At 48.7% G+C, this 14,583-nt stretch overlaps 1 protein-coding gene across 1 annotated transcript in view; it reads right to left on the bottom strand.

Annotated features, from left to right (window-relative positions):
- MNT (MAX network transcriptional repressor) overlaps nt 1–14,583 on the bottom strand; it is a 62,950-nt gene that overhangs the window by 22,839 nt on the left and 25,528 nt on the right. Inside the window, exon 4 of the mRNA XM_081173026.1 lies at nt 14,172–14,283. Within this exon, the coding sequence (XP_081029152.1) occupies nt 14,172–14,283 (112 nt within the window). The remainder of the gene's footprint in view (nt 1–14,171; nt 14,284–14,583) is intronic.

Genomic DNA, 14,583 nt, shown 5'->3' with positions numbered 1-14,583 from the left:
TTTTCACAATGATGAACAAAATGTTTGACGATATGTTTGCTCCCCCACAATCATTTCCGAAAGTGTAGAAGGGGAACTGTTGCAAGAATGTTGATGGTTTCTGCTTTCTGGTTTTTGCCTGCTCCTCACAAACAGCCAAAACCAGAGAGAGGCCAAAGCAATTGCATTCATTTCAGCGTCTTGTAGCTACTTTTGAAAAATACAGTAAATAAAAACACATTTCTCTTCCCCCATTCTCACGTGAACCTCACCACAAGCCAAGGGATAAATGACTAACCCCAAGTCACCCAGTGAGCTTTGTGGCAGTTCAAACCCGGGCCATCCTTGCTTCTAGCCTGAAGCCCTAACCACTCCACCCCACTGACTTCCAGGGCGTCCACTGTCCAAATATGTGGCTTGGGTGCATTTTGAGAAAGGCCAGCAAAGCTATATACTGGCTAAAAAATCCCCTCTTTTGCTTTCAGCCATGCTGGTGGGGCGGGCCATTTTCCAGAACCTCTTTCCCAGCAAACCACTAACATAGCAGCACCACCACAGTCCTTGGGAACCTCCTCCTCTTCCTTCCTTCCTCCTTCTGCCACGAAATGTCCACAAGGGCGCCCTTTAGAGGCTTATGGAAATCTAAACTGCTAGTGTCCTCTTGACCTACTTTCCCGGGCTATTAAGTGTGCCGGCCAGTTAAAAGGCAGGAAAGCATAGAGTATGGTCTAGAATCGGAGTTTTCTGAAACACGAGAAGTGGAGAGAGAGAAAGGGGGAGCCTCTGCACCAGCCTTCATTTGCTTCCAGCATGCAATATCATCCACCTGCCTGTCTCCTTCCTTGCAGCCAGCCCAGAGGGCGATGCTGTCAGCTCCCCCCCCCCCACATTTAGTCTCAGCATTTCCCCTTGCAGAGCTCAGTGGTCGTGGGGGGGGGGAACGTGCTACTTATGGCCCTCCAAATCTTCCTTCGATCATGGCCGCAGCTGCCCCATACATCTAAAGCACGGCGTTGCCCCTTTAGACAGCCCTGGACTTGTTGATTTCTTTTATATCTTTCCTCCAAGGGGGTCACGTAAAGTGGTGAAGACAGTCCCCCCCCCCACCTTACGACAACCCTGTGCGGTTGGTTTTAGGCTGAGAGACATCAACTGGCTCATGGTCACCCCGTGAGCTTCATGGTTGAGTAAGGATTCGAACGCTGGTCTCCCGGGGCCTAGTCCAGCGCCCTGACCCAGGGGTCAGCAAACTCTTTCAGCAGGGGGACAGTCCACTGTCCCACAGACCTTGTGAGGCTGGACTATATTTTGGGGAGGAAATGAACAATTCCTATGCCCCACAAATAACCCAGAGATGCGTTTCAAATAAAAGGACACATTCTACCTGGTTCCTGGACAGTCTGCGGGCTGGATTTAGAAGGCGATTGGGCCGCATCCGGCCCCCGGGCCTTAGTTTGCCTACCCATGCCCTAACCGGTACCGCTCACTGGCTTCAGCACCCCCCAAAAAAGCAGAATCCTGGGGACTGCAGTTTCAGAAGCAGCTTGTTTTCTCCTGCTCTGGAGGGTAGGACTTGAGCCAATGGGAAGGAGATTCTGACTAAGGGTCTCCCTTGGGAGGCTGTGGACTCTCCCCCTTCCTTGGAGGTTTCTTAAGCAGAGCTTGGATGGCCAACTGTCTTGGGACGCTTTAGCTGAGATTCCGGCACTGCAGGGGGTTGGACTAGATGACCCCCTGGTGTCCCTTTCAATTCTACAATAAGATGCTTACACAGCACTGGATTCCAAAGACATGGAAGGGCAGAAGTGATGCAAAGGTCACCAAGCCAGGGCATCAAGGCTCTTTAGGTTTTGAATCTAGGTCTGAAGCCAGACTGAAATGGGTCTAGATAATTCTTTTCCTCCAACCACCACTAACTCAATGGCCTTGCCCACCCATTTAAAATGCTTTTTAAATGTATAGTTTCATGTAGGTGTCGATAATTCAGGTACAGTGAATGAGGCTTCCACTCGTGGCAGTGCTGGGGTACTACTGACTTTACTGAATTGCATTAATTGTTAAAGTTACGGCCATGTTTGTTGTCTTTTAACACTATGATTTGGGATTATTGCGAGCCGTTTTGAGCGCAATGATTGCTGTTGGGTAAGTGGAATGCAAATTAAATAAACTCAACTCCTCAACTCTCCCTAGGGAACTCTGGTAGGGGGGAAAGGGGTCTTCTAACAAATCTCAGCATTTCCCAGAACTCTTAGGGGGAAGCCATGACTGTTTAAAGTGAAAGAACTGTGCTTTAAATGTACAGTGGTACCTCAGGATGCGAACGGGATCCGTTCCGGAGCCCCATTCGCATCCTGAAGCGAACGCAACCCGCGTCTGCGCAGGTCGCGATTTGCTGCTTCCACGCATGTCATTTTGAGCATCTCCGCATGCGCCGAAACCCGAAAGTAACGCGCTCTGTTACTTCTGGGTCGCCACGGAGCGCAACCCGAAAACGCTCAACCTGAAGCTACTTCAACCCATGGTATGACTGTACTGTGGAGATAAGGCCTAGAATACAGGCATTCATTATTAAGCTCATGAAGGATCCCTATTCCGTAACCGAGCTATTTAAAGAAAGCAGGCGTTTGGTTTTGCCTGTGACCTTAATCAGCTCTCTCCCCCTCCTTGCTCAAAGAGCTGTTCTTAGAACAAAGCTTTTCGCGGGACAAGAATTCTGCTGCCCAGTCACCAACCGTAAGCTAAAAAGGTGTCAACATAAGGCTAGGGCATGGGAAACAAAAAGGTTCCAGAGACTTCCAATGACCACAGCTTTCATGTGCGTTCACAGAAAGGCCACCAAGTTTCTAGTCCTTGTGACATTGAAAAGCCAAAAGAATTCTTCAGTGCAGAGGTGGGGTAGATGGGGAAATCCTGAAACTACTCCAGACAGGCAGCCTAATAATAAACCACTGTAATCATCATAATACTCATAATAACACTCCTCTTCCCCACATTTTTACAGGCCATAGACTATTTAACAGCCATAGGCCTGGGCAAAGAGTAATGTTTTTGCCTGGTGCCTAAAGACATGATGGCGCCAGGTGGGCCTCTCTGGGGAGAGCATGCCACAATCAGGGAGCCACCACAGAAAAGGCCTGTTCTCTTGTTGCCACCTCCGAACCTCTCTGGGAGAGGGGACACAGAGATGACAAGTGCAGGATCTGGGTCAGTTTGTATGGGGAGAGGCGGTCCTTAGGATATTAAGGTACTGAGTAATGTAGGAGCAATGTAATGCACAAAGCAACGGTGTTAGACACAGATGTTTTTTTAGAAGAAAGGGAAAGGGAGGAAAATAGTAGAAAAGCGCCATGTGGTTCAAGTTTCAATGGCTCAGTGGACACAATACGACACTACGTTTTCAAAATTCTTTCTTGGGCAATAAGGACTAGAAGCTTAAAAAAAAAATAACTCAAAGCTAGGATTCTAACAAGAAGCTGCAAGCCGCGTAACTAAAGCTTTGGGTGCAATATGCGGTCTGCCAGCTGCAAACTGTCTACTCAGGTGTAGAAAGCGGGGAAAACACACAGGGGAGGGGGGGGGAGAAACTATTTTGATTTGACTTCAGTGCCTTGCACAGCCCCTCTGCCCACCCCCCCTCTCCCAGGGCAGTGTGTGCTACCTCTTGCAAATTAACCAAGCTAAGCTCATACTCCTCATAGCAGACATTCCAAGGGGCTGCATAAAGTCCATTTACCAGCAGACGCTTGTACAGGTCACACTGCTGATTGCACCCAGGCACTTGGGGGTGGGAGGAAGGGGGTAGGGTACTTAAAACTGCACAATCGAGAGATTTCTGCTCAACCACATGATTTTGCAAAGGTTTCCACTGTAGTAATCACCAGTCTTCCCTTTCAGAGAAAAAGCTTTTTCGATTGCTATCAATATTGTTACTGTTGCTTTATTACTTATTTTCGTTCCTACGCACATGGCCCAACTGCAGTTGTTGGGAGTCATTAGTATAATGAGCTACACTTACCATTATAGCTAAAAGAAATAATCCAACGGCTTTCAAAATTAAAACGTGCGGCAAGGAAGGGAAGTAATAAATGCCCTTATACAGTGGTACCTCAGGTTACAGACGCTTCGGGTTACAAACTCCGCTAACCAAGAAGTGGTTGCTCCAGGTTAAGAACTTTGCCCCAGGATAAGAATGGAAATTGCGCGCCAGCGGCGCAGCGGCAGCAGGAGGCCCCATTAGCGAAAGCGCGCCTCAGGTTAAGAACGGATCTCTGGAACAAATTAAGTTCTTAACCCGAGGTACCACTGTATAAGCTTTCAAAGCAAAGCTAGACACTAGAGCATGTGGGGTTTGATTCACAAAAAAGGAGCAAGTATAAGTGACAGCAAAAACAACTCCCATCTCACCCCTTTCACTTCTTCTATTGCAGAGGTGAGGGGCCTGTGGCCAGTCCTGGACTCCAGCTCCCATCATCCCTGGACTCTGGCCGGGCTGGCAGGGGCTGATGGGAGTTGGAGTCCAACAACATCTGGAGGGCTACAGATGTTCCCCATCCTTGGTCTATTGCTCTCCAAATCCTCAAGACTTTAGGTTCAGAATAACTAAAACATTGGGGATAAAATAAAAACAGCAGCAAAATGAACCCAGAGAGAGTATGTACATGAAGATGGTTTTGGTTTTAAAACCCAGACTTTGAAAAATATGTATTTGGCAGTCCCAAGTCGGCCAGGAACTTTTTTTTTTTAATGGTTGTATTAAAACAGCACTAATCCTTTTAAGAACCACTAAAGGCCATTAGGCAGAACAGAGGTGCAGAGTCAAAACTAAACACTGGGGCTCAGTGTTGGAGGATGAGAAATTTCTGAACACACGCAGAGTGCTCTTTTTTCACCGCTCAGCAAGCAAAGTCCAAGACCTGAGTGTGCGAGGGGGCGGGAACTGAGCCCCCAAATCGCAGACTAAAGCGTCTAGACATGTATAAACCACAGCAGCTATTTGGTGGTGGTTTAGGGTTGAAAATAAGCAGGCCAGCTTTTTTATACCATTTTGCCTGAAAAGCAGTCTTAATTAAAAGACGTGTGCGTCTTTCTCTCTCCCTCTCTCTCTCTCTGTGTAATATTGATGCTTTCATTCAACAAGATTTAAGTAGCGGTTAGTCTGAAAGACCAGGACCTGGGAGACCTGAGTTCAAATCCAGCCATGAGCCTCACTAACTGATCTTTGGTCCAATCATTGCCTCTCAAGCCTAGCCTACCTGACAGAGACAAGTCAGAGAACTAGGAGAGTACCTACAGCACCTTGGAGAAAAGTTGGAGGATATAAAGTGTAATTGTTGCTCTCAAAAGATTTATTGCAATTTTTTTGGGCGGGAGGAGAGAATAAATGAAGGAAAGGGGAGAAAAATGAAGCCAAGGGTTTTGCAGGGGGGATATATTGGATGAGGAATGGTTCTCTGACTTATCTATGTACATAAAAAGATGAAATCAAAGGGGAAGAAAAGGCTATGGGCCTGAACCAAAACTTTCCAAACCCACACAGAGAGTTTTGCAAACTGCTCCTAACTACGCATGCCCATTTGGAAGGGAGTAAGCCCCTTCCATTCAGTATGCCCTACTCCCAAGTAAACATGCACTGGACTGCACCCTTAGACACACGGGCTGTAAAACCCTATGCTGGAATTAAGAGGTCAACATGGGAGCTGGATTGTACTCCCTGCTCTATTCCAAGGAAACTGGGACGGATTGTGTTTTATTTTTTAAAAGAGCAAACCTCCCTTTAGGAAACCTGGGTGCGGTTCTTGCTTCTCCCCTCCGGGCAAAACCCCCGCCTGATTACCCTGGAGAGCGGCTGCCAGCCAGTGTAGGGCAGGCCATACTGAGCTCCGCAGACGGTAGAAGGCCGCTTCCTACCTTCCCTGCTGTTTGCGGTTTTCCAGGCAGGCGCATTGAAAAGAAAAGGGAGGGGAGGAAATCAGGAGGCTGCTGGCAGCATTCAGCGGCAGCAGCGGCAGCAGCAGCAGCAGCTGGTTGCACAAGCTGCAATCCCTGGCTAGGCACCCCACCCATCGGCCAGGGGAACAGGCAGGCATTGCTCCCTCCCTCCTTCCTGCAGGCCGCAGCTGCACGGGTAACCTCGCGCGGCTTGTTCCAGCTTGGCTTGTTCCAGCTCGCATTCCTGTCTGGGCGGGCAGCCCTGGTGACGTCACTCGGCTGGGGCCGGCCATGTGCTCTCTGTACACGTGGACGAGCTGGCGGGAACAGAGCAGAGGAGGAGCAGAGGAGGAGGAAGACCAGTGGGGGGAAGCCACACAGTTGCCGTGACCTTTGGCCTCAAGGCGGGGGGGGGGGGTGGATGATGACATGCACACGCACCTCCCGTTCTCTGGGCATCTCCCTATCCCTTTCCAAGAGCAGAATGCAGCTTAGATCAGAACCAGGAATCCTGAGCGCATGCAGAGAAGAAGCACATGGCAAAGTGCCGGGGGTACCACTTAATCGCCAATTCTGGAAAGGGTGGAGGGGAGAGAGAGTGCAAAGCTGCAGACCCACTCCTTGGGGGGCTCCGGACATCAGTCCTGGGGGGCTCCTGGGCCCAGACGCAGCGTACACAACAAACGGCAGCAGAACCGAATGCAAAGGAAGCCCCCGTTTTCTCGGTTCCAATGTTAGGAACCAGAGTAAAGCTTGCAAAGTGAACACCTAGGCAACCGGGAGGGGGAATTTTTCCCAACCAGGTGCAGTCAGTGGTATTTATTTACGACACGCGCTCACAGTGAGGGACAGCCTGGCCTTTCGCAAAAAAGCTTGGCAAACGGAAAGGTTTAAAGCGCTCGTAAAAAAAAGAGGCCCAGTGGGGAGATTTCGACTCAAAACGCAGGGAGAACGAGACACAGGGAGAACAACGGGGCAACCTGCCCTCAATGTGGTCCAGCCACTTCTATCCAAGTGTCAAAAGGAGTCCACATTACACGTCTAATCAGCACACACACACACACGGTTCATAACCACAGACTGAGAGGCTCAAGACACACAGAGAAAGCACGCCATCACAGTGCATATTGAAACTATGGAATCTGCTCCCGCCAGAGGCACTGAAGGGCACCCACTCAGATGGGCTTCAAAAGAGGGTCAGAGAATGAGGCTGCTCATGGCCGCTAACCCTGATGTCTCTGTTCTACCTCCATCGTTGGAGGCAGTGCGCTTCTGAATACCAGTTGCTGGAAACCACAAGAGGGAGAATGCTGTTGCGCTCAGGTCCTGCTCGCAGGTCTCCCCTTTGGTCATCTGGCTGACCACTGTGGAGACAGGATGCTAGACTAGACTAGGCTCTATGGCTCATCCAGCAGGGCTCTCCATATGTTCTTCTATCAGGCTGACACATGCAAAGATGTGGGATGAGAGAACCAATGGCTGCATGCTGCTGGATCTTTCACGGGCAGAGGGGGGGTATCATTTGGCTGAATTTCCCAGCCCTGGGGCTCCGTCTCACTATAACAGGGGCAAGAGAGGAAAAGTGGGTCGTGGTTTGAAAATGCAACTGCATTCCGTGCTCCTGCTCTCTGGACCCCGCCTTCGTAGGGAGAAAGAGAGATCCAAAGTCCTCACTTCCAGCTGCTAAACTCTGACTCAGAAGATTTTGCTGACAAACCTGTCTTAGACTGAGTCGGGGCGGGAGGGGGGAGTCTGTTCCTGGAGCGGATCCCTTCTGGTGGTGGGCACCTCTTTGCATACAAGAAAACTAGCAGGCCAGGAAGCATGAGCTTCCATGCTGGTTTTCTACGTGCAAGACCAAGCACAAAGGCAAACACAAACACCCCACCTGCAGTCCACAGAGAATCTGGTTTTTGTACCTGATCTTCAACTTGGCTGGCTGGCCGGACTTCTCCCAACATTTACGCATCTCTGCACACACACACACACACACACACACACACACACAGAGTTAGGAGCCCAGCTGTTATCAGACCAAAGGTCTGCCTATGCCTGTATACAAGTTTCCGGCAGTGGTCAGCCCAGATGATTCCAGGAAGCTCACAAACAGCCTTGGAACTTGGTCGTCTCTGCTCACATGCTAGCGAAATCTCAGACGGGCACCTCCAAACGGCAAGGCGGGCAGCAATTTAGCCAGAACCCAAAACAAAACAAGAGGCAGCGGGAACATTTTATCCTTCACCCAGAGATTATCTTAGTACAGTGGCTCCCAAACCTTCTACTTTAAAATTCCTGAGAGTTTTGAAGGCCCTCTCAGTAACATTTCTGCCTGTTTGGGCAACCGCAAGGCACTGTGCTAAATGCTGCGTTAAATCAACATTTAACATCTTAATTCTAGCCTCCCATTAACTTCGCCGCCGATCCTCTCCACTCCTTCCCAGTGCCTCTGTCTCCTCCGGTCACTCCTGGTTCATCCTGCTCACCTATGGGGGGGGGGCTGCCACGGAGCAGCCACGGCACCCGTTTTTGTGCACAGCTCCTGCTGCTCCTCGCAGACCCGCCACGCACCTGAGTGAATGTCGCAGGCCACAGTTTTGGAAGCCCTGACTTAGTTGTGCTTTGGGGACAGCTTTTCTTTACAGGATGTGGGGTGTCCTCCTAACACCACGTAAAGAACAACGATGTGTTTTTGGCATTAGGTAGAGATGGTGCAGGTGCGGTGCTAAACAAAAATAAAACTAAGCCTACTGTGCCCAGGCACATTCAAAGCGCTTCTCCAGAAAAGCCAAGCAGTTTGCACGTTTGTACATGAGCGCTCTCTCTTTTTGCATCTTTTATTTTGTATTATTTTGCGTAAGTTCTTCGGTGTTTTGCTAGCTGTAAAAGGGATAAAGGGTAGCAGGTTAATGAAGTGCTACCTTTGATTGTTGGGGGAATCTTCTTTAGCGATCTCTTTGGAATTCTGAGGGCCAAACTAGACAATGTGTTAAAGTTATATAGGCATCTAACACATTTTTTAAAACCCTGAAAATAACAGCCGTGGAATTGGGAGGAGATGAGTTAGAACTGGGGCACATTGGGGGTGGGGGTAAACCCTTTCCCTGTGGGTCCTGATCCCAGTGAACACACAAACACACAAACAAGCTGCTGTTTCCAAGTCTACAACTGTGAGCGCCTAGGGATCTCTAAACTGCAACTGGCGTTTCATTAGCCCTAATATGGAAAACGAGCAAAGTCCCAACTAAGGAAGAATGGCAACTTAAACTGATGGGATATGTGCAGTTTGCGGATCTAACATATAGAATAAGAGAACAAGAAGAACATTTGTTAAAAGAAAATTGGAAAATGTTTATGAATATATGGGAGGAAATTGTGTATTTTTGAAAACGTGGGCAGCATTAAGATAAATTCAACAGTGTAAATAAGTTTTTATGGATGTAGTAATGGAATACTGAATGGTTTATTTTATACAGAATATGCCTGGATTTATGTTATGCAAAATGAACCATGGAAAGAGGAGAAATGAAGTCATTGATATTTTAAGGTTGTTTAAATGAATATTCTAAAATGTAAAACAGAAAATTTAATATAAATTTTGGAAAATAAATAAATAAACTGCAACTGGAAACCCTGGAAAAAAGAGTTCCCAGTCTAAAAGGAGCTCTGCACAAACATGTGTAAGAGCAAAGCGCACATGATCAAGCAAATGTGTACAAGACGTGTGTTCCCTCATGCTGACTATATCATGAGAATGAGGACACACCTTTTCCCCAAGCTCTGATGGGTAGCACATTCCAAAAGTGAGAGAGAAAATATTCCTTGCTATCATGAGAGACCATCTCCCTCTAAGAGTGCCTGCTGATGAATCACCATTAATCTAACACAGTCATCCGTTTAACAGAAGGATGGTCAGTTAGCAGCCACAGCAATACTGTCACAGCCATAAGGGCTAGGAACTTTTGGAGCTCTATAGAAAGCTCGAGATTCTCAGAAATCAGAATTCACCCAGCAGCACCACAGCCTGTGCACATGTGATTGGCCTCCATCTGTCTCAAGAGACAATGGAGTGAGCCTCTGGGGGTGAAGTCAAACCGCCGGAAAATCACAGCGCCGGCTGTGGCTGCAGAAACCGGTAAAACATTAACTGCTCCCGTGTTGTTTCTGCTGCATTAGCAGCAGCAAAGTGACTTCTCCAGGGTGCAAGCCTGAGTAGTGCATATATAGGTCCTGGGCTGTCCAGACAACAAGACACCCCTCTCAGACTCGCTGACGTGGTCCAAAGGAACGCAGAGCAGTATGTTTGGCACTGGCTTGGCTGCAGGAATTGCTGGAAGGAGGTGTGCAACTGTCTTAGGGACTCCTCTTCAGATTGGTGTAGGGTTTCCTTAGCCTTTTCTTCTCCCCACAAGACAGAAGGTATGGGTTTTTCCTCAGAGTTTGCTCCCGAAGGCTTTCTCACAAATGAGTATCGCCGTAAGGCAGTGGAGGTTTAGGATCAGAGTTTTCCTTCTCCTAGGTGGGCTCCCTTTCCAGATGGATGAGCCCCATCTGCCCCTCACTTCCCTCTACAGCACATGCAGAAACTGCTGCCTTTTCCCCTCTTTCCAAAGCCCAGTGCCCAGTCAGCAGGAAGAAACCAGTGCTGAAAGGGGCCGCCCCTCCCTTCAGCTACAGGGAACGGTAGCTGTCTAGAAGATTTGACTAGCGATTGCTATCTCCGTGACCAACGGATGAACTCCCAAACAAAGCTCTTGTCGTGTGTCCCCTGCCCCCAGTTCCTTGAGGAATACTTGGGGCTCACAACCTAAAATTACGAGGCTGCACATCGCAAGGAATTTGGCTTCATCCCCTGCGATGCGGAAACGAGCCGAAACTGGATGATGGAAAAGCAAAGGGGGTTGGAGGAGGCGGGGGGAATGGAAAATGGCTTTTGCTGCTGCAAGGATTATATTTTGGCTTGCTGAACACGTGGATTACGTCTGCTAGGCATCTGAGGACACCGGCTCCGATTTTCTCTACTGCTCATCTCCAGTAGAGAGAGAGAGAGAGAGAGAGAGAGAGCTCCGTCGCCGTTGGGGGAATAGTAAGATGCTGATTGTCACAGCTGGGAAAGGAGGATGAGATGCAAGCACAGTAAAGGACGGCACCAACATTTTCGGAACAGCCAGCTAGCTGGGGCAGGGAGAGAGACCAAAATATACATTCACAAGGGGATTCACATAGTCTAAAAGAGCCCTATGAGGGACTGGCAGTTGCCCAGTGATGGAAATCTACATTCATGGAACGTGCTGGTTTGCAGTGCCTGCAGCATCCAGGCCTATGACGTCAAAACTGTGAGTTCTGCTCCCTAGTGCAACAGGGAGAGGAACAGATTGCATCCTCTGCTTTCCATTGGCATTTATGGACCTCCACTTCCCACCTGGAGTTTCCCCTGGTTATAAGAAGCAGCTGGGTATCAAGCCAGAACGATAATGGTCTGCCTCCACTGCAGTGCAGCCCCCCCCTGCTTGACCCCACAATGGGAGAAGAGTCCTGCAGGATCGCAGCAAGAAAAAGACCACCTAGCACAGCAACTTCTCTTTTAGGTCAACCTTTGGTGAGAGCAGAACCTGTGGCTGGACTACAAGCCCCATAAACCTCTGCCTGAATAGTTGAATGGGAAGCATCTAAAGCATATCTCTGTGGTCAAATTACTGCATACCCGTCGTATAAAAATAAAGAATTAAAGGGAGGGGGGAACTGTTGAAAGAAGAACTTAAAGATCTTGCGGCTCAAATGGTCAAGAATCCAACCACCACGATAGATAAGGAAACACAAAAAGGATATTTGAACTAAATAATACACTGTCCCGGCAAATAAGAATTTATGCTCGCCTGTGTAAGACAGAAATACTGGGAGAGTGGTGAAAGACCAGAAAAAAAAAAATGTCCAATCATTTAAAACAAAAGCAGATTAAGGCATTTATCCCAAGTATTAAAGGTGATAAAGGCAAAGTCTATAAAAACTCAAAAGATATTAATCACCAATAATCCTCGGCCATCAGCCATGCTGGCTAGGATGGATAGGATTTGGGGCTCCCAACAACATCTGGGGTTCACAAATGTTTGCTGCCACGCTGGGCCAATAGAAGAGATGTCATTCCCATATCTTCCTTTTAGGATGTCCACTCCCACACCAACACTTCAGTGCAGGATGCCTGCTTGCCAACCACAGACGTTTCTCCATTTGATAATACGTAAGAACATAAGAAGGGAGCTGCCAGATGAGGCCAATGACCCATCCAGTTCTGATAGCAGCCAACCGGATGCCTAGAGAAATCCTGCAAGCAACAACAGCACTCTGCTCACCTGTGAGTTTCTAGCAACTGGAATCCAGAAGTATTACTGCCCCGGAAAGTGGAATAAAACGCAGCCTTACCATCTGCAACTGCAACTGCATGGAAACAACCCCCAATTTTTGAAGGAAGGTTCTCACGTCAGCTCCCTGTGCTCCCAGTTAGAAAATGGAGCGTCCAAACCAAAGCAGACAGGAAGCCGCCCACCCCCCAAGAAACAGGAAGATGCTGTCAACAGCGGGAAGTTGGCCAGAGAGGCAGGAAACACCTTGCTGGTCCTGCAGTCACCTCTAGCAGCTCTCCCAGGACAGGTGGCATGGACAGCAGTTTCTAAGACCATGCACAAGCTGCAATGAACCGCTGCAGTAGATGAGCACTGCATATCCTTGCTCCAAGAATGAAATGGGCATGTTCCCCAACACCAACAGTGCTGCCTACTATAGTACAATCCCAATGCTCGGCTTTTTCCATCAAGCATGAGCTGGGACCCTCGTCTGCCCTCTGACTCATTCCCATAGGACTTCATCAGCTAGACCACAGCACAGACTCAGCCACCAGCCACCTACCCTCTCCAAACACACTGCCCCCTGCAAAAAAAACAACAACACCCCAAACTTTTAGGAGGATTCACCACCACGGAATCTCTCGGTGGGTTTGTCCGTGGTTAAATCCAACTCAATGTATCAGAAAGCAGAACAGCAACCTGGCAACGTTAACAAAAACATGCATGTCTGGATGTGCATAGATGTGGCAGAATTTAGGCATCACCCCCAGACGATGGTGAAGAAAGCTTAAACCATCTTTCTTGATCAGCAGCAATGGTTTGAAGCAGGGTTTGCAAACCAATGGTTTATACCATCTACCGTTTAGCAGTGTCTAAATGGATAAACCATAGTTAGGAGGCATCTCAGAGACTCAGTTTCCACATTACAGTAAACCACAGTTAACGGCTTGCTGCAAATATGCCAACCTGGGCTGCTTTGCTTCTCCGTTATTGAGTGGGGTGGGGGTAAGACCCATGACCATTAGGTCCAGTTGTGACCGACTCTGGGGTTGCGGCACTCATCTCGCTTTATTGGCCGAGGGAGCCAGCGTACAGCTTCCAGGTCATGTGGCCAGCACGACTAAGCCGCTTCTGACGAACCAGAGCAGCGCACGGAAACGCCGTTTACCTTCCCGCCAGAGTGGTACCTATTTATCTACTTGCACTCTGACGTGCTTTCGAACTGCTAGGTTGGCAGGAGCAGGGACCAATCAACGGGAGCTCACGCCGTCACGGGGATTCGAACCGCCGACCTTCTGATTGGCAAATCCTAGGCTCTGTGGTTTAACCCACAGCACCACCCGAGGACATAAATCACAGGCCTTGGCTCAGCATTGTGTTCACAACTGGAATTGTGGTTTGTTCCCCACATGTAAGAGCAGGGACAAGCAAAGCAACACCCCCCCCCCCCCAGATTGGAACACCAACAGTAATACAAGTGTAACTGAGGAAAATAACCAGATCAAAAACACATAAACCAGCACCAAACTATCACAAAGCAGCATAAGATGAAGGAAAACAGCAATTTCAGGACAAAATCCAGCACAGAGACTGGGGGGGGGGGTTTGAGGAGGAGGAAGGAAGGAATTAAAATATTTCCAAGAACTGAAATGCCCTAAAAGGCCTGGGAGAATTGGGCACCTGATGCCCAAAAGATTCTAACAAAGGCACCATGTGGGCCTCACTGGTGAAAACCATGCACAATCAGGGTGCCACCACAGAGAAGACCCCGTCCTTAATAATCCCCAGCCTCACCTCAATGGGTGGGGAAATGTGGAGAACAGCCTGCAATGGTAATCTGAAGGTTCAGGAAGGCATATATGAAAAGAACTAGCCATGAATGAAATAAGCACACATACATACACATATCTTTTTTCTGGCCCCTACCTGGATATATCTCAAGGCACTCCTTAGGACGCTGAGGTTTGAGGTTTTCTTGTCGTCGACGTTGGGGATGTTCCGCTTAAGGGTTTCAAAGCATTCTTTCAAATGGGCACGTCTACAGAAACAAATCCCAAAGTCACCCCCTCGGTCAAAGGACACTATGAGCAAGGCAGGAGGGTGCACAGTCACAGTGGATCAAGGAAACCCATTGACGCAAGCCTAAGGCAGGCTTTCCCAACATGGCACCCACCAGACAGATGCTGGAAACCGAAGTTTAACCAATTCCAGGGAGCGATCGGCCAAGGGATAGCATGTGTACAGCAACTAAGATTTTTGTACCTGCTCTGGACAGCAGGTCTCCCCAGTAGACCGCAGTGCGGTGCAGTGAAACTGCAGTGCCAGAACAGGTATAAAA

The sequence above is a fragment of the Podarcis bocagei genome (assembly GCF_964188305.1).
Source record: "Podarcis bocagei genome assembly, chromosome: 15".
Taxonomy (NCBI): domain Eukaryota; kingdom Metazoa; phylum Chordata; class Lepidosauria; order Squamata; family Lacertidae; genus Podarcis; species Podarcis bocagei.
The sequence above is the reverse complement of the archived record's forward strand: the minus strand, read 5'-3'. Positions and strand labels throughout refer to the sequence as shown.